Source organism: Polypterus senegalus, chromosome 4, assembly GCF_016835505.1.
Source record: "Polypterus senegalus isolate Bchr_013 chromosome 4, ASM1683550v1, whole genome shotgun sequence".
Taxonomy (NCBI): domain Eukaryota; kingdom Metazoa; phylum Chordata; class Cladistia; order Polypteriformes; family Polypteridae; genus Polypterus; species Polypterus senegalus.
Genome location: NC_053157.1, coordinates 57,587,448 through 57,613,562, shown reverse-complemented (window position 1 = coordinate 57,613,562; position 26,115 = coordinate 57,587,448). Strand labels below are relative to the sequence as shown.

The following is a 26,115-nucleotide window of genomic DNA, read 5'->3' as shown; positions in this document are numbered from 1 at the left end:
TGTTGTTTTTAAAATATGATTTCAAATCTTTGATGTCTGAAGGCGACACACCACTATCAATAATGTGGTAGCAACAGAGAATCATTGTTCAGTTAAAAGTAGAGTGTCTGTTGTGATTATAAAAACTCCATAAACCTCAATGTAGCCAAGCTTTACTGAAGTGTGTTTACCTTCAGCAATGCCCCTTTTCTGGCTGTGTGAGAATGCAATTCAGACTGAGAGACACCTTTTTTCATCTATATCACAAGATAGGAGGTATACCTGGGAGGTCTAAAAAAGGTATTATAGGTGCTAATAAGCAGTCTAACACGTTTGACGTCAAATATATTGTAAAGTGCGAAACAGATAGAGCACGGAAATCTCTTACTCCTTTAATAGTCAAACATTATTTCAGCAATATCTTATACTGGACTTTAGTCTCACAGCATATCACTCTCTAACATCCTCTTACTATTCCTAATATATGGTGCCGTTGGAGAAGTCATTTTTTCTTTTCTTCCACCTTTCAAGTTTTTAAGGCACTTTTTATTTTTTCCCATGCATGGAATAAAAACATTTTCAAGTAAAACAGAGCAACATATTAAAAATGGGGAAATGACGGTGAAATCTTTTAATCAATCCAAACCTTCACTTTTTTGCCTAAGAGGCTGCTTTTTTGTGTTCCAGACACTTTATACTCAGCAGAGAATTGTAGTATTTAGATTTTATAATTGGATTACCTTTTGTGCCTCCTGGTCTATCTCATAAATACCCAAACATGTAGAATTAATCATAAGTTTTCTTCCAGTTCTCAATTACCTGTACATGCTAGACTATACGGTTGTAGTGTATTTATTTAGATGTATTTAAATAGAAAAAGAGTAAAATTAAAAGTGCTATATCTTAAAGGATGCGTTTGTTATTTTATGAGTCAAAAACGTTTTTCTTTCACAGTCACTGGACATTTTGTTCTTAAGTGAAGCATTTGTTTATAAATTGCACATTCTTATCTGTTGCAATGCACTCTCAGTCATTTTTGTTGTGAGCTGGAAATACTGTAATCAATGCCCATTGACCCCTAGCTAAATTTGTTCTGTCACCAACTTTGGATTAGTGTCATTTTTTTTTTCATGATTTAGAAAATGAGCTGTTATTTATACACACACACACACACACACACACACACACACACACACACACCAATCTACATTTCTAGTCACACTAATTTAGATTTGATAAATCACCTAACCTGCCTGTCTTAGAAGGTATTCAAGGAAATCTCCTGCTCACTCATGGAGAGCACAGTGACAATGACTGTGCACTGGACTGAAACCCTTCGATGCTGAATTCATAAAGCAGTGTTTATACAGCACCAGGAGCTACTCATTCTTACAATATCCAGTTTAATAGTAATTAATATTTCTGTTCCTAAAAAAAGCATGATCATGCTGTTGTTTCTTATTTTTTAATAATTCTCTTTGACCTCTAAAAATTATTTACACCTTGTCTTAGGGGTTTTTCAATTCGGTGCTTGATTAGTTTTTAACAATATTGAAGATAAGTAGTGCTCTCCTACAATGACATTTTATTTTTCTCATTGGAACCAGCATTTTGGGATGTATTTGTAGTGGGATTAAATATGCTGTTGCTGGACAAGGCCAACCAGAAGTGTGCGCCATGTAACATATTTGAGTCAAGAGTATGAAGGTTGTTTAATGCACTTTGCTTATCCTTTATTGAATTCAACCCAAACCTTAAAACTTTAATTTCTTTGTTGTTTTGAAATATTTATGATATTTCTGCTTTTAGACTAGGATTTAAGACTTATGTTTTGGCTCTAGTTACACAAATGTTCATTGGTTTTCAAATTCCTGCTCTCTCTGTGTGACTAAAATGTTTGTCACATGTATTGGACTTTGGTTGTTTTTTGACTTCCCATTTATGATCCACCTCTTGTTGCCTTGAATATCCCCCAATTCCTTTTCTGACTAAATTCTACTGCTGTCGAATGCAGTCAGTACATATTGGATACAGCTCTACTTTGCACTTGCTTCACTTTCAGCTGCAGGCAAATGTGTGACCTGGATATTTGGAACTGTAGGAGGAAGTCAGAAACACTTTCTTTTCTTCTTGGGCTGCAAGAAAGCTGAGGCTATACTAAAGAGCTTCAAGCATATGCAAGGTTTTATGCTTATTTAAATGAAAACTCCAACAATGATGGGCACTGTGAGTAGGCAAGTTAGCAGGAATGTACTCTTATCTCAGAAAAAGTGCCAAGAATCTGTGTTAAAATGTATTGCTTCCAATTTCCTTTTGATTTTATAAATCATAAGTTCTCCACATAATGCAAAGGAATGTTTTGGAATGGAATATTTTTGTGGACAAGTTCCCTGTAGACCCCATTTTTCTTGCCTAGTAGTAGGTGAGAGGAGAAGACAGCCAAAGCAGTGAAGAAAGCCCCTCTCAATGGGTGTGGCAGAAGAGAGGAGAGAGTTGGGGTCAAGTAGCAAGTGTGATAACTTGACACAAGCTGGGGTTTGATCAGCCCTAGCTGGGTCACCAGGATGAGAGTGTATGATGTTGAAAGACCTGAAACACCCAATGATTCTAGGAACTTCACTAGTGATATTTCCGGTAGTATCTGGAGATGTACTTGAATACTAAACACCTAGAACAGACATTGTACTATTTTAAAATTGTGTAAAAATACTTAATTTTTAGAATACAATTTCCTGTTGCAATTTAATGTATATGGCACCAAGACTGTGACAAATAGCTTTTACTAAATAAAACCTGAACATATTTTTTAAGCATATAAAAAATAAAGAAAATATAAATGTGGGTAAGAGTAGACTGTTTATTGATAAAGGGTTGAGCAACAAAAAATCTTCCAGAAAACAGCCTAGTTTTAAGTGTCAGTTGTTTAGCCTTGCTGAAGTACTTTCTAGTTACTTTTTACATTTTATTACCCTCCACCCTCTGCACCCCATGATTTGGGTGGCTGGGTCTGATAGGCAGAGAAAGTTCACCTTTCCATATTCAGTTCTTTCTTGACTACTCAAATGATTATAGAGTTAAATATTTATTATGAACTTTTGAAAAGTCACAGACCTTATTATGTCATTTTGAATAAAAAAATAAAATTTGGATTATTTGTTTATGTGTTGCTTAGAGAAAATTCAGATCTTTGTGACTGAGTCACTGCTGAGAATAGTAAGATAAGCATGAATGTAGTATTGTCAAGTTGGCAACAGTATTTTTTATACTGATTGTTTTCTGGACTGCAGCATTTTGAACCTCTTGTTGTTGTGTTAAATCAGAAAATACTGTACATATGAAAATCTATAGACCAAGTGTTTTGTGTAACCCATTATAACGCCCAGTAAAAAACTGAACTACCCTATTTTTCAGACACGTGAAGTTCTATGGCAGCAGTGTGCTATTCAGCTTACTCATGCTATCCAATATGTGGTTGAATTTGCTAAGAGAATAACAGGTTTCATGGAACTATGTCAAAATGATCAGATCCTCCTCCTTAAATCAGGTAAGATCTAAGGGAAAGATTTAGTTAAATTGTTAAAGTAACAGATATTTATTGACAGAGCTAATATTTACACTTTTACATCTTTCCATTTATATATAATAATTTTCATTGACATATTTATTGAAAAATATTTTCTAATGTTTACTTTATTTCCCTTAGGCTGTCTTGAAGTTGTATTGGTAAGAATGTGCCGTGCCTTTAATCCGTTAAACAACACTGTACTCTTTGAAGGAAAATATGGAGGAATGCAGTTGTTTAAATCCTTAGGTAAGGTAATCTCAACCTTCTTCGTAACAGACATGAAAATCAAAATATTTTAAATTGTGTAAAAGTGAAATCTCTGTTAGCACATGCACAAATTGTAATATTTAATATTTTTGGATATGGCATGTCAATTAAACATTCTCGTGTATCCCAATTTAGGATTTTTCAATATCCTAACGTCCATTTATCCAAAAATGAAAAATGTATATTTTGTATTTTAATTTAAGATTGCTGTCCATTGTAATTCACAATTTCTGTCTTCTTCACCCATGCAATCAGTTTTGAACTGCAAACATTTTCTGAGCTGGTTCTGATGCAGACAGTAGAGACTATACTTGATGAGAAGATGTTTATAGTAGTTTATGTTAATCTTCAAAATGGAGTGTTTTTTATAAGCTTTATTGAATTATGTCACATTATGTGACCTCTGATAATGAGAATCCTCATTGAATGTGTGTGCCAAATTTGTATGGAATGTAGTATATTGTCATTTTCTAGCTGGAAAAGTTTTGAATTGTCAATATTTTGTAGTTAAAAAAATCCCAGTATTGAGAACTACATGTCTTGTGCATCACTACCAGTATAAAACAGGCATATAAGCAAGTATTGTTCCATACAGTATAGTTTATTATACACTGTAAATTTACTGTAAATATTGTAGTAAATATCAGTTACTAGCTGAAGTATGTTTTTCAAATGTTGACCTTTTGGCCATTGTTGGCTAAAATGCTAGTGTCTCATCTGACATCTGCACTACTTCTCTGATAACGATCGATTTCTGTATGCATCCTGCATGTGCCCAAAACATTAACATTTATATATGACTTACAAGCCAGATCTAATGTTATTTACCTATTTACCTTGAGTTATTTACTTACGTTACGAGGGTTTTACATCAGATCAAGAATGTACTTTTGCCATCACTGTACTTTGTATATGTACATGGGAAGCTCTGCACTCATGACTTTGATTTGAGTTTGCCTCTGTTATAGCGCATCTATGTGAAAACAGCAGTGTCAAATGTGGGGGATGGGGAGTTGGGATGTTGGAATCATGAATGCGGCTGAGAGAATAACAGAACAAAAAAAAACAAAGATAACCTTTACAAGTATCATAAATTACACCAGCTGTTACAGACTGGAATCAAATGTAAGTTTTTATTCTAAAATTGTAAGAATAAGAGCAGCTCAGTTCTCAAAGCAGACTCATTAGAGATCGAACCCGTGAAGCTTTAAATTGCCAGTCAATATCTGATACTGTTGCGCCACTGAAGCTGTCGTAGCAAATGTGTGTCAATGTCGCAGGTAAATGCGGGTTGTTTTTCTGTAGTTATATTTTTGAATAAAAGTGCATTTGTTCCGTTATATTTTTACCTTTTGTGAAAGTGTTTCTTTGATATTTGGAATTCAAGCTTCACACATGATATACTTCATGTCTACATTTTGTCAATTATTACCAAAAAATGAAAAACATTTTTGTTTTAACAATGTGTTTACTGTACATCGGTCATTGTAGACACGGAACACACATGAAATGTAAGTGTTCCAGATAACGATATAGTATTTCTAAAAGGTGTCATTTTGCTTGACTTCTCACTCTATACAACTCTAAGCAATTGACACACAGGTAAACAGACTTGAGCTGAGATAACTGTGCGGGGTGTGATAGTAGGCTGCTTGCTGTTTGCTTCTTATCCACACATTTAGAAGACAAAAGATGCTGATGGAGAGGTGCGAAGCGTTTTAAGGTGGGACGGATCTACGAGTTTTTTCGTAGGCTCTGTTAATTCTAGTGTTAAGCAAGTGTAACTCGCTGAAAGCGGCACAATAGGAAGGGGAATGGTCTTGCTGTGTTTGCATTTGCACTTCAATGCCTTGTACCTGTAAAATGAGAAAGCAGCCTCCTGCCAAGTTATTATTTTAGTGCCTTTCACTTTTCTTATTTGAATATTTTATGTTACAAATATTAATTAAAGTATATACTTTTTTTTTTTAGGTTCAGATGATCTAGTAAGTGCAGCCTTTGACTTTGCAAAAAGTCTTTGTTCTCTTCAGCTTACTGAAGAGGAAATTGCTTTGTTCTCAGCAGCAGTACTTATATCGCCAGGTAGGTTTTGTTCATACTGTGAAAAAATAATATTTTCTGAATGCATGAGAAAAATAATAACTGTTAAGAATTAGATATATGTAGAATATGTATTATAAATGAATGAATGAAAAATGTTTAATATTATGAAATTTAGAGCAACATTTTTTCAGAAAAATATGAGTTCTAGTTTAGTACCAGCTATAATTTATTGTCAAACGATTTTTTTTTCATTTTTATAAATTTATTAGGTTTTCAGTTTTATTATTTGTGCAATGATTGACATGTTACCGATTAAAGGTTCTAATTCAGAGGTGCGTTCCCTGGAAGAACAAGATAAGAAATGACATGGGTAAAGAACAAGTGAGTTTTAAGTGTTTAGAGGATTGTGTTGTTGGGCTCCACAGAGTCCATGTCAGAAAAGCAGACTGTCGATAACAAGAACATTGATCTCATGTATTTCATTTATCAAATATATTATGTAAGATATGTGAAAATGGGGTAGTGCAGTGGTAGCGCTGCTGCCTTGCAGTTAGGAGACCCGGGTTCACTTCCCGGGTCCTCCCTGCGTGGAGTTTGCATGTTCTCCCTGTGTCGTGTGGGTTTCCTCCCACTGTCCAAAGACATGCAGGTTAGGTGGATTGACGATTCTAAATTGGCCCGTTTGTGTGTGTCTTGAGGTGGGTTGGCACCCTGCCTGGGATTGGTTCCTGCCTTGTGCCCTCTGTTGGCTGGGATTGGCTCCAGCAGACCCCTGTGTTCAGATTCAGTGGGTTGGATGATGGATGGATATGTGCAAATGTAAAAGAAAAATTAATAATCAAATAACATGCAAAAAAGGAATTAAAATGTTGACTAATAATTAAAGTTACTTTAACCTGTTTAACCTAAAAATTATAAATGGGCTCAAAACGTGATGGGGTTTCTTTGTAGAAAAGACCAATGGTGAGCAGCAACAGGAAAAAAGCAACACTTCATAAAAGTTCAAACAATTTATATAGGAGGTGGCAAAAATTTAGGAAGTGCTGTTCTCCAAGGCTTGTGGAAGCCCCCAAGCACTTGCACAGGCACCTGGAATTTTAGTGCTGAGAACCCATTTTGACAGGTTATGGAATGGATTTAGGAGACTGTTAGTGTGATGAGCATTCCATCCACTGCACCTACAATGCCAGGTATGCCTGCAATGGCATGACAACCAATTTTAGTGTCATGCAGGACATTGTATTATATTTATTATTTACTTATTTGTCTGAGACATTTATCCAAGGCGACTTACATTTGACATAAAGTTGTTGCATTCCTTTAGCTTTTTTCATTTGGAACACAGGCATGTAAAAGGACTTGCTTGTGTTCACACAGTGTCAGTAGCAGCATCTGAGCCCACAACCTCATGGTTACATTGTTGCATGCATTGTGCAATAGTCACTGCACCCACAAATCTTTGCACAGCAGCCTTGATGAGGCCATGTGCATTGCTGATGGTCTGCAGAAATCTAACAGTGGCACAGAAATGGAGAGCTGTCAGAAGCAGCACAGTGGGACTGAGGTCAAAATTTCACTGTGTTCCAATTTGTCCTTCATCAACCCAAGGAGGGTTATTATTTCACCCCGAGCAGTCTGTCTTTCTCTATTTATTGCTGAGATGATCCAAGGGGTTTGTGTCCACCAACAAAAAAGCATTTAGACCTGTGACTTGCCTTCTTGTCTCAAATGGAACACTTCTGTTGACAGCAGTCATTGTCATTGCTGGTACTAAGGGGTAATTGATCTTCTGACTTCAAAGGATGTAACTGATCACAGAGCAAGTTTGATTAGCTAACTCTGATTGTCTACAGACATTAAAGCTACGAAGAACCCTTTATGCAATAATCTATATTCTATATTATCCATCCATTTATCCATTTTCCAAACATTATAATTTTATAGTTATATTGCAAAATCCACCTATTATTATTATTTTTATTATTGTAATTGTTATTACTCTGCTCAAATAAGATACTCAATGTTTTTTGTGATCTACTTAAGGCGACTGAGATAGACTCACAGTCAAAAATCCAAATAAAAAACATTAAAAATAACAACTGGGTCAGTTCAATTCTTAAATTACAACAATGATTAAGTACTTCTTTGTTTACAAAGGGTTTCAGGAAACATTTGCTAACTAGTGTTGCATACTTTTCTGGAAAACACACCCCTAGTTGATTTTTTTGTAAAGAAAGGTATTATTTAATATAACACAATAGTTATGCATTTTGTTTGCTTTGTGTAGATCGACCGTGGTTAATGGAACCAAGAAAAGTTCAGAAACTACAGGAAAAGATCTATTTTGCACTTCAGCATGTAATGCAAAAGAACCATCTGGATGATGACACCCTTACAAAAGTAGGTTTCCAGAGGCAAGTCCTAAGATCCAGTATAACATCTCAAAGGAGTTTTGGATATGACATTTGAACCTGAAAATTACACAAAGTTATAAACATGGGCTTAATTAGATTGAAAATTTGGTCATACATATGTATCTATGAGAACAAAAAATTATTTGAAGCCTATAATATTATTTTCAAACTTTTTAGTTAAACATTTTATTGTTAGGATTCAGTGAAAAAAATTACTTAATTGAATTGTGGACAGTGGTTCCATGTGAATTATTAGCTTTTACAGTGCCCTGTCCTTCTGCATTGTTCAACACATAAATATTAAGTTTCTTCAGTATAATTTATTCAAGTAAATTGTGTATATTTTGGCAATGTTATTCTTATATGAATGTGTAATGTTATTGTAACACTACAGTACTTTATTTCATTTGGTTTTAAAGGCTTGAAATTATAGACAATATATATGATTCTTACAACTTCAAAGCTCGGATTTATAAGGTTTACTTATACTTAGCCAAGTTGTAAGACTTTTCCCTTTTGTACAAGGGCTTTTACTAATCGCTTTCATTCACACTATACTATATAAAGGTGTGGGACTCACAAAGAACAATGTACAATGTTGTGATAAAGAGGAATTCCCTTATGCAAATTGCATAAATTCATGCAAATATGAGATTGTCTGCTAAGAAAAATGCCCCAGAAGATAACAAGAAAATGTATTTCCATACCGTATTTCCCTACAAAGCATGAAGCCCAAAGTGTCTTACAGGATATTAAAAAAATGGCAAGAATAAAAAAGAAATAAAGGTTGACTACCCCTAATCCAAAATGCCTAGGACCAGAAGTTTTTTAGGTTTTAGATATTTTCAGATTTTGAAATATTTGTATATACATAATGAGATATTTTGAGAACACCCTTTATCAATTAGGGAAGTACAGCCAAACCAGCTAAATTACAGCGCTTGCATATAATAAATCATATCATAGAGCCATTATTATAATGTGTGTTGACGTGACAAACATATTAAATCTAAAAGTGATGAACATGATATGTAAACTGTATTTTAGTTCCCTTTTAAGAGGGCCAACACTGCATATTTGCATGAAGAACTTTTCTGATTTTTCATCAGTTTATATACAGTAAGCACTTGTTGTCACTTCTCTGTGAAATGGCAACAGGTCAGGAGTAACTCAGCCAAACTCCATCATGTCTTCTGTGCTTGAAGTCATTAACTGCCGACAAGGTGCTACGTTCAGTTTCTGTATGCTTTAGGTGTACATACATAAAACATAACATGTTACAGTCTGGTTTTCCTAACATAACCAGAGTCTGTCATCATGGTTTGTTTAAACAATCAACACTGCGCCACTTTGATGGTTGTCAGCGATTCTTGAGGCCTCCTACCCTCCACCCAAAATGATCAGTGGCAATTCTCCAAGGATGATGTGCTGACAATCAGTGGTGATTCTCCTAGAGGGATCCCCACTCTGACAATCATCATGGCAGACACTAAGAAGGGATGCAAAAAAAATTTAAGAAACCCTGTTAATAGTATCCCTAAAAGCCTGCAAAAAATGTAATTCTCCCTGAAGACATGTCCTTATCACCATGCCAATTGCCCACCGATAAGCGCTTTTGTTTTGCAAGTGGATCCATTAGCGGCACTCAACCTACACTCAGCCATCCGCCATTCAGCCAGCTGAAGCAATCCCACAGCCAGAATGTTTACTTTCAGCTGAAGATTTTGTCTAGCAATTAGTTGTGCAGAATTATATAAGTAATTATGTATTGCTATTTGTCTACAACGATCTGTGTAAGATGTAGGATGACATAAAAAATTTGAGGCAAGAAATGTTGTACACATAGCTAAAACAGTAAGTTTTTGTATGTGTAAAGACTGAAGTCCAAATATCAAATAAACACTTTCACAAAAGGTATAACAAAACCAGCATGCTTTTAAGTAGGAGTAAAACTGAATTAAATGAAACCGTTCAAAGGATATGTTGCTGTGAATGTGTAAAGACGTTTACATGCATTTGCATGATATCTAACAATGCGGTACAATGGTAGTGCTGAATGGAAGAAACCCGACAGGCCCTAGAAAACCTCTCACAAAGGTGCAAAACGAGACTCAAAGGAAATGGCCTCCGATTGAACACCAAACAAAATGGAATACATGGAAAGCAGCATGCAGACCAACAGAACTATCCTGATCGATGGCCAGGACTTCAAGAAGGTCACCAGATTTAAATACCTTGGATCGCTCATCCACAGCGATGGAAATAGGTTGCCAAACTATCTCAAGGCAAAGATGTACTAAGCAGTTGTGTGCCCAATGGCCAAGTATGGGGCCGAATGTTGGCCAGCCTCCACCAAGCATGAGCAAGTGCTACACATCACATAGATGTGAATGCTGCAGTGGGTTCTCAGCCTAACCAGACATGACCATTTCATGAATGAGAACATTTGGAAGATCATGACTATGGTGCCGATCAACAAGAAGATGCGCAGTGCACGCCTCCAATGGTACGGCCACGTCATCTGCAACGATGAGAACTCCATGACCAAGACCAAAAACGCGCTGGCTCAACCAAATCCAGGAAGATACACGACAAGTCGACATTATCCCCAAAGATGCTCTCGATTGAAACAAGTGGCGAAAGTCCTGCTCAACAGCTGCACAAACGTGGGATAAAAGCTACAAATTAGAGGAGATGTGATGTTAGAGCTGCTGCCTCGCAGTAAGGATCGCATGGGTCCGCATCCCGAGCCCTCCCTACATGGAGCACTTTGACTAGTGAAAAAAGCTTTATATAAATGTAAAGAATTATTATTATTATTATTACATAATAATATAAACATACATTTCATTTGAGTTTGTAACATTCTGTGTAAAATTGTGGTACTTGTAAAACTTAGTGCTAAAAAGTGCTTATCAGTTCCGTTATAATTAACCTAACGTGGCATAAGCTCAATATAAGCACTATTAAAGTGTCACAAAAGTAAGAACAAAATAATACTAATAGTGTCACATCGGGCATAGAACAGAAAATAATCCCATTGAATGAATGAGAATAAAGGATATTTATTCCATTCTACTGAAATGCCACAGAGCACTTTGCAATGAAACACTTCATAAATGTGAAAAAGATTCCACCATTATGAGTATGCAAAAGACTGGGAATAACTGTGGGTGTGGGTGGTGTTTTGAGACCCTGGAACTACAATTACAGGGAACGGAATTCTTTGACAGTGTGCTTATGGCACGAGCAGGTGGCAAGTTGTCATGGTCTACAACATGCTTGCCCTGGCGGCAGTGAATGCATACATACTGTACACTGAGGGTCCACTGAGAAAAGAAAGGTGTTCTTGGCTTGTCTTGCAGAGGAACTTCATTCTTACTTCCTAGAAGAAAAGGTGATGGAAAAAGAAAAGAGGACACAACTTCAACAACAAGCTTCTGTTCCAAGACCTCCACCTCCCCTGGAAAGATAACAGTTCCAGGCACACTTTCACTATAATAGGAACCATAGTACAGAGCTGTGTGTACAGTGCAACAGGTACACCTGTCATAAATGTAAGATGGAGGATCCTAGGGAATGTTTAAGCTGTCAACATTTGAATTTGACAGTTATGTATATCGTGGGACTGTCCCCTCTGTACTATTCTTCCCTCTACATGTCCTGGTGGAGAGTGGCATTGGCATATGAGGACAGTCTGTGTAAATGCATGAGTTGTAAAACTTAAACAACAAATAATGTTTGTGTGCCATTATAATTACCTTGACGTCACATACTGTAAATGCGATTGTGACAACAATAAAAATTCACATTCAAGTGGTGATATTTTATATAACAAACATATGCATTTGATTTGTGTCTACAAGACATAAAATTTCTTATTTCATCATACATTTACACTGATTGTTGTAGACGCAGAACACACATGAAATGTATGTACAAATACTTCAATATTCAAATAATGATTTGTCATTACCTATATAATCCCTTACAGATCTTTGCTAGATAAAATCTTCAATGTAGACTTGAGCTGAAGGTGAAAATTCTGGCTGTGGGATGGCTTCAGCTGGTTAAATGGGGGATGTCTGAGTGCAGGTTGTTGCAGCTAACTGACACATTTGCAAAGCAAAGGCGGTTTTTGGTGGGTAGTTGGGGCAGTAATAAAGACACTGAAGGTTCTTTGAGTGCGTAAGGAATAATAATGTGTTCAGGGAGAACAAAATTTTGTAATTCTAGTTTAAAGCACCTTTGTGTGAGTATATTTTTGAGTGAATAAGTGTTCTTCCATAAGTCAGTCGAAAGTGCTTGAATTCTACATCATTGTGAGTTTATGGGTATACATCTAAAATGTATAGAAAACTATTACACACTGAGACAATTAATTGATACTGGCAGCTACAGCATTGCTTAATGTAAAAATACATTAATTTATTTGTTTGAAACCAATGTGTTAACTGTTTATTTTATTTGGGTTTTTTTTGGAATGTGAAAATATACAGATAATTTAGTGCATTTTAAAATAGACATTTCTCTGTTGTGTTTTCTACTAGAACCTGTTTAGTGGAGAGAGTCTAAAGAGGCAATGGTTAAACTATTCTAAGGAGAATCAATTCTTATTGAAATGTTTTGCTTTTGCTATAATCCTTCTAGTTCTTGAACAACTGATTTTATCAAACTGGCTGACGAATGCAGCAAAAACTGGAAACATTTATCAGAGAACCTTTGCCTGCATGAATTCATCTAAGGAGCACAAGCTTTACTGTATGAAATGGCTTGAGGAAAATTACCAGTTTTCTTTCATGAAAATAATTGATGGCCAGGCTTAAAAGGATATTAACAGAGAACCAAAAGTTCATTTTTGCTTCTGTTCAGTATCTGAGGGACCTGAGATATACATTTTATGAAAATAAGTCAAATTTCTAGCAATGGCAACATTTTCAGCTTAATTTGATATAAGAATGTGTAAGGTAAATACAAATCTTACGGTTTAAATTATGTTCAATGTTCAAAATGAAATCATATCTTTGATAGTCATCAGTGCCAAATATACATATATCACTAATAATAAGATGGTGAAGCATTGTGCTTTACTTCTTGATTAGTTACCTGATTGAAGCTGTCATAAACAGAATGTATTAAAAATGAGACATGACAAGCAGTGTCAGATACCCTCCTAGCTTCACTAGAGAGGTATGACTTTATTCTCAGTGATAGCTCAGGTCAAGGCTATGACAATAAGGTAACATTAGAAGACTACAGTAATGGGTCCAAGTTAACATACTGCATTTCTACACCTGTATTTTCTTTATACAGTGGAACCTCGGTTCACGAACGTCTCGGTTCACGTACAAATCGGTTTACGACCAAAAAGTTTGAAAAAACTTTTGCCTCTGTTCACGACCACACACTTGGTATATGAACAAGCCAGTTTCCCTTTCGGTTTGTACGTGTTCAGTCTCTCCTTGTGCATTTCCTGTGCAGCAAGCCAGCGAGAGAGAGCGCGACACACACACACAGGCCCGCGAGAGTGAGATACACACACACACAGGCGCACGAGAGAGAGACACACACAGGCTCACGAGAGAGAGACACACACACAGGCGCGTGAGAGAGAGACACACGCACACACGAGAGAGCTGGACACATAAGGTAGAGAATGCAGTAAAAAATTCTGTTTACAGCGATCGGTTCGTAGCGTGCATTGTTGTAATGTTACTTTTCTTGGTGTTTTATTAAATTATGGATTTTTCAAATGTTCATTTTTTCCCTGTGCTTAAAACTCATTAAAAAAATGTTTTTAGCGAGCGGTTTTTAGCGCTATAGCGCAAGCTATTGCAGTGTTAGTTTTCTCTGTTGTTCAAGGTTTTCTCAGTGTTATTCAATGTTTTTACATTTAGTTTACTATTACCCTGTTCATTTTATGGTATAACTATATTTGTGCTTAAAAATTAAAAAAATATATACATTTACATACAATTCGTACAGTCTGGAACAGATTAATTGTATTTACATTCAGTCCTATGGGGGAAATTGCTTTGGGTCAAGACCAAATCGGTTTACGACCGGGGTTTTGGAATGAATTATGGTCGTGAACTAAGGTTCCACTGTACTTCCGGATGTCATCATTTCAAATTATCCCTGTGTAACATAGAAGAAATATACCCTTAAATGTTACATTCTTTGGGATTAGTCAAAGATTTATACATACGAATATGGAACAGAAAAACAGTTGGGGCACTGTTTAATATCCAAGAAAAAAAAGACAACTTTTGCAAAAAAAAATTTAGTATCACTTTCACACACAATATGGCAGCTTTTTTGCAGATATCTGTCCTCTTTGAGTTCCAGGTCAAGAATGATGACTTCTTATACAGTCAGGTGGTTTTTATAGAGGCATATGTGGAAGAGGTAGGCTTATGGGCAGAAGCAGGTGTTACATTCAAACTCTTTCCCGTATTTTTAATCATTCCTATACACGTAATGCTCACCCTTCTCTTGCATGTCTGACAGCATATACAGTACACACTACAGTATTTCAAATGCCAATAAGAATATGGCAAATATTACATGCAAATGATTACACTCTTTCAGTGAAATTGCTATCTGATGCAAACTAGGAGTGCAGGATTTAAAGTGCCAGTGCATCTGTTACCAGTTAGGTACTTATTATGGACTGGCAAAATAGAAGTAGTGTGTTAAAGAAGTAATGAAAAAGAAAAGGAAACATTTTAAAAATAACGTAACATGATTGACAAAGTAATTGTTTTGTCACTGTTATGAGTGTTGCTGTCATATATATATGTATATATATACAGACACACACACATAAACATATATACATATACACATATACATATATACATATACATACATATCTACATATATACATATACAGTAATCCCTCGTTATATCGTGCTTCAACTTTCGCGGCTTCACTCTATCGCGGATTTTAAATGTAAGCATATCTAAATATATATCATAGATTTTTCGCTGGTTCGTGGATTTCTGCGGACAATGGGTCTTTTAATTTATGGTACATGCTTCCTCAGTTTGTTTGCCCAGTTGATTTCATACAAGGGACGCTATTGGCGGATGGCTTAGAAGCTACCCAATCAGAGCATGTATTACATATTAACTAAAACTCCTCAATGATATAAGATATGCTTCCCGCTCGGTGCTTGATTGTTTGCTTTTTTCTCTCTCTCACCCTCTCTGACATTCTCTGCGCCTGACGGAGGGGGTGTGAGCAGAGGGGCTCTTTGCACAGAGGGTGTTTGCTTAGAAGATACGGACGCTTCTCTAAAAAATGCTGCTTTATCGTGGTGCTTCGGCATACTTAAAAGCCCAAAAGCACGTATTGATTTTTTGATTGTTTGCTTTTCTCTCGCTCTCTTTCTCTCTCTCTCTGACATTCTCTGCTCCTGACACGCATTCTTTGAAGAGGAAGATATGTTTGCATTCTTTTAATTGTGAGAAAGAACTGTCATCTCTGTCTTGTCATGGAGCACAGTTTAAACTTTTGACTAAAGGGTGTTATTTCTTATTCTTTTGCATGTTTGTCACACAAAATGTTTCTGATCATCAAACACATTTAACCATTAGTCAAATATAACACAAGTAAACACAAAATGCAGTTTTTAAATGATGGTTTTTATTATTTAGGGAGAGAAAAAAATCCAAACCTACATGGCCCTTTGTGAAAAAGTAATTGCCCCCTGAACCTAATAACTGGTTGGGCCACCCTTAGCAGCAATAACTGCAATCAAGCGTTTACAATAACTTGCAATGAGTCTTTTACAGCACTCTGGAGGAATTTTGGCCCACTCATCTTTGCAGAATTGTTGTAATTCAGCTTTATTTGAGGGTTTTCTAGCATGAACCGCCTTTTTAAGGTCATGCCATAGCATCTCAATTGGATTCAGGTCAGGACTTTGACTAGGCCACTCCAAAGTCTTCATTTTGTTTTTCTTCAGCCAAGTCAAGTGGATTAGCTGGTGTGTTTTGGGTCATTGTCCTGTTGTAGCACCCAAGATCGCTTCAGCTTAAGTTGACGAACAGATGGCCGGACATTCTCCTTCAGGATTTTTTGGTAGACAGTAAAATTCATGGTTCCATCTATCACAGCAAGCCTTCCATGTCCTGAAGCAGCAAAACAACCCCAGACCATCACACTACCACCACCATATTTTACTGTTGGTATGATGTTCTTTTTCTGAAATGCTGTGTTCCTTTTACGCCAGATGTAACGGGACATTTGCCTTCCAAAAAGTTCAACTTTTGTCTCATCAGTCCACAAGGTATTTTCCCAAATGTCTTGGCAATCATTGAGATGTTTCTTAGCAAAATTGAGACGAGCCCTAATGTTCTTTTTGCTTAACAGTGGTTTGCGTCTTGGAAATCTGCCATGCAAGCCGTTTTTGCCCAGTCTCTTTCTTATGGTGGAGTCATGAACACTGACCTTAATTGAGGCAAGTGAGGCCTGCAGTTCTTTAGACGTTGTCCTGGGGTCTTTTGTGACCTCTCGGATGAGTCGTCTCTGCGCTCTTGGGGTAATTTTGGTCGGCCGGCCACTCCTGGGAAGATTCACCACTGTTCCATGTCTTTGCCATTTGTGGATAATGATTCTCACTGTGGTTCGCTGGAGTCCCAAAGCTTTAGAAATGACTTTATAACCTTTACCAGACTGATAGATCTCAATTACTTCTGTTCTCATTTGTTCCTGAATTTCTTTGGATCTTGGCATGATGTCTAGCTTTTGAGGTGCTTTTGGTCTACTTCTCTGTGTCAGGCAGCTCCTATTTAAGTGATTTCTTAATTGAAACAGGTGTGGCAGTAATCAGGCCTGGGGGTGGCTACGGAAATTGAACTCAGGTGTGATACACCACAGTTAGGTTATTTTTAACAAGGGGAATTACTTTTTCACACAGGGCCATGTAGGTTTGGATTTTTTCTCCCAAATAATAAAAACCATCATTTAAAAACTGCATTTTGTGTTTACTTGTGTTATATTTGACTAATGGTTAAATGTGTTTGATGATCAGAAACACAAATAGGTTTTCACACCACTGTACATACACACACACACATACATATACACACATACATACATACACACACATCTATGTATACACACATATACATACATATATACATACACACACACACATACATATATATATATATATACATCAAGGATTTGATCATTATTTCTTTCAATCAGGTTCGTATTTTGAGGATGTGTTGTGTTCAAGTTATATTCCGTGTTTGTCAACTGTGGTAGAGATAACAGGTTTCATTCATCGAAGTGTTCACTACCCAAATCGGTACTCGTGAATCTAAGATGTTCAACAGGCATTTCCGGTATTAAGTTGTAGATTTGCGTCCGAATATTTAGCGGTAGCGTGTCTATGAACTTAATTTAACCTTTCCCAGTCCTGCAAAGTCAGTTCACGTGAGCCACTCAGACTACATGCATCGAAGCTTCTCAGCTGTGCTTGTGCTATCTCGTGCGATCTCGCGATGTCCACGGCTTTATTTAATGTTAGCTCTGACCTGGCATACCAGCAATTTAAACTCCATTACAGCAATTTTAACTCTGTTACAAAGTGATCAAAAGTCTCGTTTAAACCCTGCGTCTTCTCATTAAACTTGTATCTCGCGAATATCGTATTCGTCGTGGGCATGACAAACGCCAGCGGAAGCCTGTCTATGAACTTAATTTAAACTTTAGGTTTACACCGTACTTTGTTTCCGAAGTAACTGCACTAATGAATATGCTTGTATGCGTCACTCGCTTCATATTCTTTTGCTGCCCTTTGTGTAATGCGTTTTTTGAACAGGTTTCATTCATCGAAGTGATCACTCGTACTGCGTTCACGGTCAGTTCACGTGAGCCGCTCTCTTGTGTGATCTTGTGATGTCCACGGCTTTATTTAATGTTAACTAAGACCTGGCACTTAAAGGTTTCTCGCTACAGCAATTTTAACTCCGTTACAAAGTGATCCAAGGTCTCGTTTATACCTCGTGTCTTCTCATTAAACTTGTATCTCGCGAATATCGTATTCGTCATAGGCATGACAAACGGCAGCAGGAGCGTGTCTATAAACTTAATTTAAACTTATGGTTAACACCGTGCTTTGTTTCCACAGTAGCTGCACTTATGAATATGCTTGTATGCGTCACTCGCTTCATATTCTTTTGCTGCCTTCTTAATTGTGTAATGCATTTTTTGCTTAGCGCTTTTTGGAGCTGTTGCTTTTTGTCTGCGTTTCTATTGTTTCTATTGGATTGCCACTGACGGACAGCCTTATATGGGCAGGCACTCAATTACGTGGGAGGCGGGACGATGAGGGACGCAACTCCCCCTCACACGGTGACCGAGCTGCAGGCTATGGCCGGTATATATGTACATAAGTAGGTTCCAGTTATGACCGTTACACGTAGAATTTCGAAATGAAACCTGCCTATCTTTTGTAAGTAAGCTGTAAGGAATGAGCCTGCCAAATTTCAGCCTTCTACCTACACGGGAAGTTAGAGAATTAGTGATGAGTCAGTGAGTCAGTCAGTCAGTAAGTCAGTCAGTCAGCCAGTGAGGGCTTTGCCTTTTATTAGTATAGATACATTGCTGTAGGTGTCAGAGAACTCTGAGGATTCAATTGTTTAGGTTGAGTCTGTGTCAAATTATGAGGCTGAAATTCTTTGATTAATTTTTACAGATGTTATCTGACATTACCTTTTATTCTTTTTAAATACCTACAATAAAGTTTTCAATTGGGGACCAGCAGCTCACTGTGGTCCTTTATCATATCCAAGGATTTAATAACTGACCCGACACATAAAGAACCCTAGATTTCCTTCCTCTGAAACTGCATGAACAGAGATTGCTAAAAAACTGGAATTGAACCAGAAATTCAGAGAACATCAAGTAAAGAATAAAAAAGACATTGTGCATTCTTCCAGAAAGTTTTTTTAAGTAATTTTTGATGTTTGTGTGCCAAGGGCTTACATGACTTTGCATACGGTTTCACTGTAATTTCTTTTCGATTATCTGAAATTATGAGAAATGATGGCTGAGGGCATAAGACAACATTGCATAAGAAAAAGCAACACACTGATAAATGAACACTCTTGAAACATCAGTGGATTTGAGATATTTAGAGAGCTTAGAATTATGCAAAAAATAATTCTTCCATATGCAGCCAGAGCACTTGAAGTCCTTTGATTTTTAAAATCCATGCAAGGAGGTTTTCCAACCACTGACTAACAATAGCAGTCACACAGGCCTCAGGGGAAGACATTTTTATCAACTGGAAATTATTCAAAATTATATGTGGGAAATTATATCAGAAGAAAAAATGTGGATCTGCAGCACTGTCAGGTGAGGATATTGCATAAAAATGGATTATCAAGACTTAATCTGCCAGTTTGCCCCAAAAAAGGTAAGGCAACCAATATTTGGTCCCTTACGACATAGTGAGGTTATTATTTGCACTTAAAACTGATCAAGTTGTTTTTGTCTTGTACATTGGCAAACATTTTTGTTAATTATTTGAAAAGCTGATTAGCAATTGTTAGTTTACTATTACGGAGTTGGTTCACACACTTCCGTACTAATGACTGGACATGGTAGTGGCTGCTGGGGTCAATGACAGGCTTTCACCTAGTCCTCCTCCACCCAGGCCAACCATGCTAATAGTATTTCATTTGGAGCTGTTGCTGCCATCCTTTCCTCCTTTCATTGTCAGGATACATGGAATTATAATCTTAGGTGTTATTCTAAGGTGATTGTGACTGGATCTGGCTTGATCCCCAAGAGACAATCAAACAATGATTTGGGAAGGTTGGATTCAATATCATGAAGTGTTAGTAAAAGACAGAGAATTAATTCAATAGATTTTTACAGAAATTTTGATTTAAAGTATTCTGTGATTTGTGTTTTATGTGACTCGTCTGCCCTAACTAGTGTATTCAACCAAATAGTTGTATAAAGCGGACAGTGACACGTGACAGCTACATGCTCTGTAGCTCTTTTTTTTTTTACATATTATGCCTTTTGTCTTAGACCAATGGCTATGCATTAGTAAAAATTGACTGTCTCATTTGGCTTTTCACTGCTGTGTTTTGATTTGGTATGATGCTCTTTGCATTTACTGAATACAGTGACTGTCAAGGATTCTGCAACAATAATACACCAACTTCTCACTGGCCTGAATTTGCATTCATAGGCAACACCTACTGTATGGGTGGGGCATATGGACAGCTGCCCCATAATCCTAAAGTTGGGTGGCAATTCAGAAGCAGTGCTAGAGAAAGATCATAATGCTGAAAATGAGTTGAAAAATTAGTCCATACACCAAAGTGCTGCCTGAAGTGATTACCTCCACGCTTCACCCCACCTGCCAGCCCTGTTTACCCATGATTCATGATTTCTGTTTACTGTACCTTTAGCAACACATTCAAATATGATGCCTTATACCCGCAGAAATAGGCACTGACCTTGTGTGGGACATTGTGTAGTTTATGAACAAAGATAACTAGAGCAGGTGAGAACAACAAAATGTTTCTGATAGAAAAACTTCAAAAGTGCATCTTTATTAAAATTAAGTTCAAGTACAGTAAAGTCCTGTTCAAATGCAGTCATAAATAAATAAATACGTGCAATAGGTAGATAGATACATAGATACTTTATTAATCCCAAGGGGAAATTCACATACTCCAGCAGCAGCATACTGATAAAAAACAATATTAAATTAAAGAGTGATAAAAATGCAGACAAAAGGTAAAACAGAAAATAACTTTGTATAATGTTAACGTTTACCCCCCTTGGGGTGGAAATGAAGATTCGCATAGTGTGGGGGATGAATGATCTCCTCAGTCTGTCAGTGGAGCAGGACAGTGACAGCAGTCTGTCTCTGAAGCTGCTCCTCTGTCTGGAGATGATCCTGTTCAGTGGATGCAGTGGATTCTCCATGATTGACAGGAGCCTGCTCAGTGCCCAGCGCTCTGCAACAGATGTCAAACTGTCCAGCTCCGTGCTTACAATAGAGACTGCCTTCCTCACCAGTTTGTCAAGGCATGAGGCATCTTTCTTCTTTATGCTGTCACCCCAGCACACCACCGCGTAGAAGAAGGCACTCGCCACAACTGTCTGATAGAACATCTGCAGCATCTTATTGCAGATGTTGAAGGACACCAGTCTTCTAAGGAAGTATAGTTGGCTCTGTCCTTTCTTGCACAGAGCATCAGTATTGGCAGTCCAGTCCAATTTACCATCCAGCTGCACTCCCAGGTATTTATAGGTCTGCACCCTCTGCATACAGTCACCTCGGATAATCACTGGGTCCAGGAGGGGCCTGGGCCTCCTAAAATCCACCGCCAGCTCCTTGGTTTTGCTGGTGTTCAGGTGTAAGTGGTTTGATTCGCACCATTTAACAAAGTCCTGGATTAGGTTCCCATACTCCTCCTCCTGCCCACTCCTGATGCAGCCCACGATAGCAGTGTCGTCAGCGAACATTTGCACATGGCAGGTCTCCGAGATCTACTCCTATCTCTGTCAGCTTGTCCCTAAGGAGCAGAGGCTAGATGGATTTGACAGCCTAGAGAGGTCAAGAAACATAATTCTTACAGCACCACTGCTTCTGTCCAAGTGGGAGAGGGATCGGTGTAGCATATAGATGATGGCATCCTCCGCTCCCACTATGCGAACTGCAGAGGGTCGAGGGCGTGGCAGACCTGTGGCCTCAGGAGGTGAAGCAGCAGCCGCTCCATGGTCTTCATCACATGTGACGTCAGAGCGACAGGCTGGAAGTCATTCAGCTCACTAGGATGTGATACCTTTTGGGACTGGGGTGATGCAAGATGTTTTCCAAAACTTCGGGACTCTTTGGGACCACAGGTCTTCAGAAGACGTGGCGATACTCCATCTGGACCAACTGCTTTGCTGGCACGAAGTCTCCTCAGCTCTCTGCTCACCTGGGCTGCTGTAATTGTGGGTTGGGATGTCTCTCCTATGCTGGTATCAGCAGAAGGATGGGTGGAGGGTGCAGTACTCAGAGGTGAGAGTGGGTTACTGTGGTCAAACCTGTTAAAGAAGTTCTTCATTTAGTTTGCTTTCTCTACGTCTCTCTCGATGGTGGCACCCCGGTTCGAGCTTCAGCCAGTGATGTTCTTCATCCCATCCCACACTTCCTTCATGCTGTTATTCTGCAACTTCTGCTCCAGCTTTCTCCTGTACTGCTCCTTCGCTGCCCTGAGCTGGACTTGGAATTCTTTCTGCACGCGCTTGAGCTCATGCTGATCACCGCCTTTAAAAGCCCTTTTCTTCTGGTTCAAAAGGCCCTTGATGTCACTTGTAATCCATGGCTTGTTGTTAGCTTAGCAGCATACTGTTCTTACTGCAAATACAATGTCCATACAGAAGTTGATGTAGTCAGTAGTGCAGTCAACAACCTCCTCAATGTTCTCACTATATGATCCCTGCAGGATATCCCAGTCCATAGTTCCAAAGCAGTCTCTCAGAGCCTGCTCTGCCTTAGGGGACCACTTCCTGAATGAGTGTGTGGTTGTAGGTAGCTCCCTCACTCTTGGTTTGTAGTGAGGCTGAAGCAGGACCAGCTTATGATCTGCTTTCCCAAAGCGCAGGCAGCAGGGTGGCGCTGTATGCGTCTTTAACGTTTGCATACAGTAGGTCGATAGTCCTATTTCCCCGGGTGTTACAATCCAAATACTGGGAGAAGGCAGGTAATATTTTGTCCTGCGTCACATGGTTAAAGTCTCCAGCAATTAGCGCAAGCGCCTCAGGGTGCTGTGTTTGTAACTTAGCAACTGTGGAATGGATGATGTCATCCGCTGTCTCCACGTCCGCCCGAGGAGGGATGCATACAATAACAACAATGACGTGTCCAAACTCTCTGGGCAAGTAATTTGGACACAGACAGTTTGATGTCCCTGCAGCAAGTGGAGATTTTAACGTTTACGTGTCCAGAGTTGCACCACCTTGTATTTACATAGAGAGCGAGTCCTCCTTCTTTCCGCTTCCCACAGGTATTTGCGTCTCTGTCCGTTCTAACTGTGCTAAAACCGGGTAGTTCCATGTTAGCATTTGGGATGGTAGTTGTTAGCCACGTTTCACAGAACACAACAAACTGCATTCTCTGTAGGTTCTGACATTTTTCACTAGCGCGGCCAGTTCGGCGATTTTATTTGGTAGTGAGTTCACATTTCCCAGGATCACAGAAGGCACCGAAGGCTTATGCTAGTTTCTCGCAAGCTGCTTCGCTTTTACCTTAATTGGCCTCTGCTGCCACGATACCGCCTTCTTACCTCGTCAGGTAAATAGGGAACCATACCGGTGCGGGCATTTGTTCTCAGCGCTTTAAGTTGACTACTTGAATAGACGAGTCTCTGTGTGTAAAAATCCATGTCCAAGTAGTAAAAAAGTAGTAAAAAATGTCCAGGGAATGAGTCCACATAAAAGAAAGTGATAGGAGTGATCTGTAAAATAGGGTAAAATAGAGAAAAGGGTAGAAAAATACACGGAGCTGCTGGAAAACCCTGCCACTTGCGCCAGCACCTGAGTCACTAGAATAAAAATAGTTCATAGGAATGCTCAGTGAATAGTTAAAACAGGGTTAAAAAGTCATTCCATCATCATCAATATTCTAAAGCTCTCGTCTTCTCTGCTCTCTGTAATACTCGACAGACATGACACTCCCCAGAACACAGTCTACTTGGTTATCTCTCTCACTTTTTCTCCCTGCCACCTCCTTCAGTACTCACAGTGAGTTATAGCAAGAGCAGCTCTCCCTCTGTGCCACCTCCTTCAGTACCCACACCATGTACACAAGCCCTCAATATCCTTTGTTCTTTCCATCAGCTGGCTTTACTCTTCTCTGGAGCGGTATTCCTTGCTCTCCAGAGACTTGCGCATGACCGACCCTGATATCCGAGCTTTCTTCTGTTCTTTGTTTCTTTCTGGGGAGCTGTCTCTCTCATGCACTTTTCAGAACAATTCCTTCTGCACATACTTACAAGCCCCTTCTCCCAAAGCACAATCCCTTTTATAGTGTAGTGCAGGCACTACGGTACTTGCCATACAGAGCTGCTAATGAGAGGCTGCTGTCCTGCTCTCTCAATCGCATGTGCAAGCTTAGTTAGCCAGTTCGCCCTTTGAGCCCTCCATGGCTGCACATTTTTCAGTCCTTACCTCACCTACACTACTAACATGAGTAGAACCCTTCACTAAAAAAATTATGACACAGAGTGCCTCAATAATATATATAAAGAAGGGAATCTCATCAAATAAGTGCACAATCTGAGAGTTTTTTCCAGCAAGAAACCAACTATGGAGAACTTTTTTTATCATGCTATGAGTGAATGTCCAAAGTGTAGTCAATTAAGACATAGGTGGTGGTGAAAAGGTAGGTAGATATTTGTGAATTTTTAACACAAGTTTGAATGTAAATTCATTTGAGAGATACTTATACTTTGAATTAAGTTAGCTTTTAGCAATTTATTCAAAGCCTACAGTTAATGTCCTATTGCAGTTTTTTATTTTATTTTAATGTGTCTGTGCCTGTTTGAGGATGATTATTGTTATTCATTTCATCATTATCATTTTTATTGTTGTTACTGTTGGATCATAATCTATGTTATATCCTGTAATTATATACCCCACCCCCTGTTTATTATGATCTTTCAAAATTCTTGAATGGTCAGAAAGGTAGCAGAATTCAATTTTCATATCTGAAGTTAATATGATAAATGATAAATGCAAGGCTTTTTAGGATATATGAACGTGCACTAAAACTCATTCAAGGCTAATTTAGAGTCACCAGTCATCCTATAATGTGTGTTTTTGAAATGTGGGAATAAACCAAAGTGCAGAGCGAAATAGCATTCAGATCTGGAAAGAATGTACAAACTTCACACAGGTAACTGACCGTGCACATGGTACAAAATTAGCTTTGCCCTTATGATTAATAGCTAAATGTTAATGACTACAAAATGACACACTTTGAACTCATTTTTTAAATAGGCTCAATATTAATAATTGATTTTGTGTATTTATTCATGTTTTGCAGCTGATCTCCAGGATTCCAACCTTATCTGCACTTTGCAATCTACACACAGAGGAACTCCAGGCATTCAAGCAGTTACATCCTGAAACAGTGAATATGCTTTTTCCTCCACTGTACAAAGAACTGTTTAATCCAGACTCTGCAACAGGTCCTAAGTAAAACATACCTGTCAGAATGCAATATTTAAAAAAAAAAAAAAAAAGCAATCTGTGAATGAAGACCATAAGCAATCACTACTGCAACATTAGGAATGTCCCTCACTTCTGGCAAAGTCATTCACCGATACAGTTTAAAGAATGTAAATATGCGCCTATGACAAGGGGCTCTAAAGAACTGACCAGAAATGTACAGACTTAGAACAATGTATTGTTGGGGTAAGGGTTTTAATTTTTATTTTTTAAGTTTATCTGAATTGTAATATGGGAGTGTGGGGGGCTTATTGTTTTTTTGAAAAAGACAAAAAAAAACTATTGTAGATATACAGTATATATATATATATATATATATATATATATATATATATATATATATATAAAAATAGCACAGTCAAACATTACAGTATTAAATCAAAAATATTTCATAGCTTAGGTGTAATTTAAATAAATTAGCCAAGATGGACAATTGTTTTTGTTTTTTTATATTTAGTTTTAAGTGTATAAAGTTGTAAATTTTAAACCAGTTTTGTAAAGACTTTGTTGATATATTTGGAAACAAAATAATTAGGTGGTTTAACATTTTAATAAAGTGTTGTATGGATTTTTTTTATTAT

The 26,115-nt window shown here is 37.8% G+C and overlaps 1 protein-coding gene across 1 annotated transcript in view; it reads left to right on the top strand.

Moving 5' to 3' along the window:
- Positions 1-25,774, top strand: part of rorb (RAR-related orphan receptor B) — a 194,120-nt gene extending 168,346 nt beyond the window's left edge. The window contains exons 6-10 of the mRNA XM_039750713.1: positions 3,391-3,523; positions 3,683-3,790; positions 5,783-5,893; positions 8,142-8,254; positions 25,350-25,774. Coding sequence (XP_039606647.1) covers positions 3,391-3,523; positions 3,683-3,790; positions 5,783-5,893; positions 8,142-8,254; positions 25,350-25,505 — 621 coding nt within the window. The 3' untranslated portion in view covers positions 25,506-25,774. The remainder of the gene's footprint in view (positions 1-3,390; positions 3,524-3,682; positions 3,791-5,782; positions 5,894-8,141; positions 8,255-25,349) is intronic.
- The last annotated feature ends 341 nt before the right edge of the window (positions 25,775-26,115 follow it).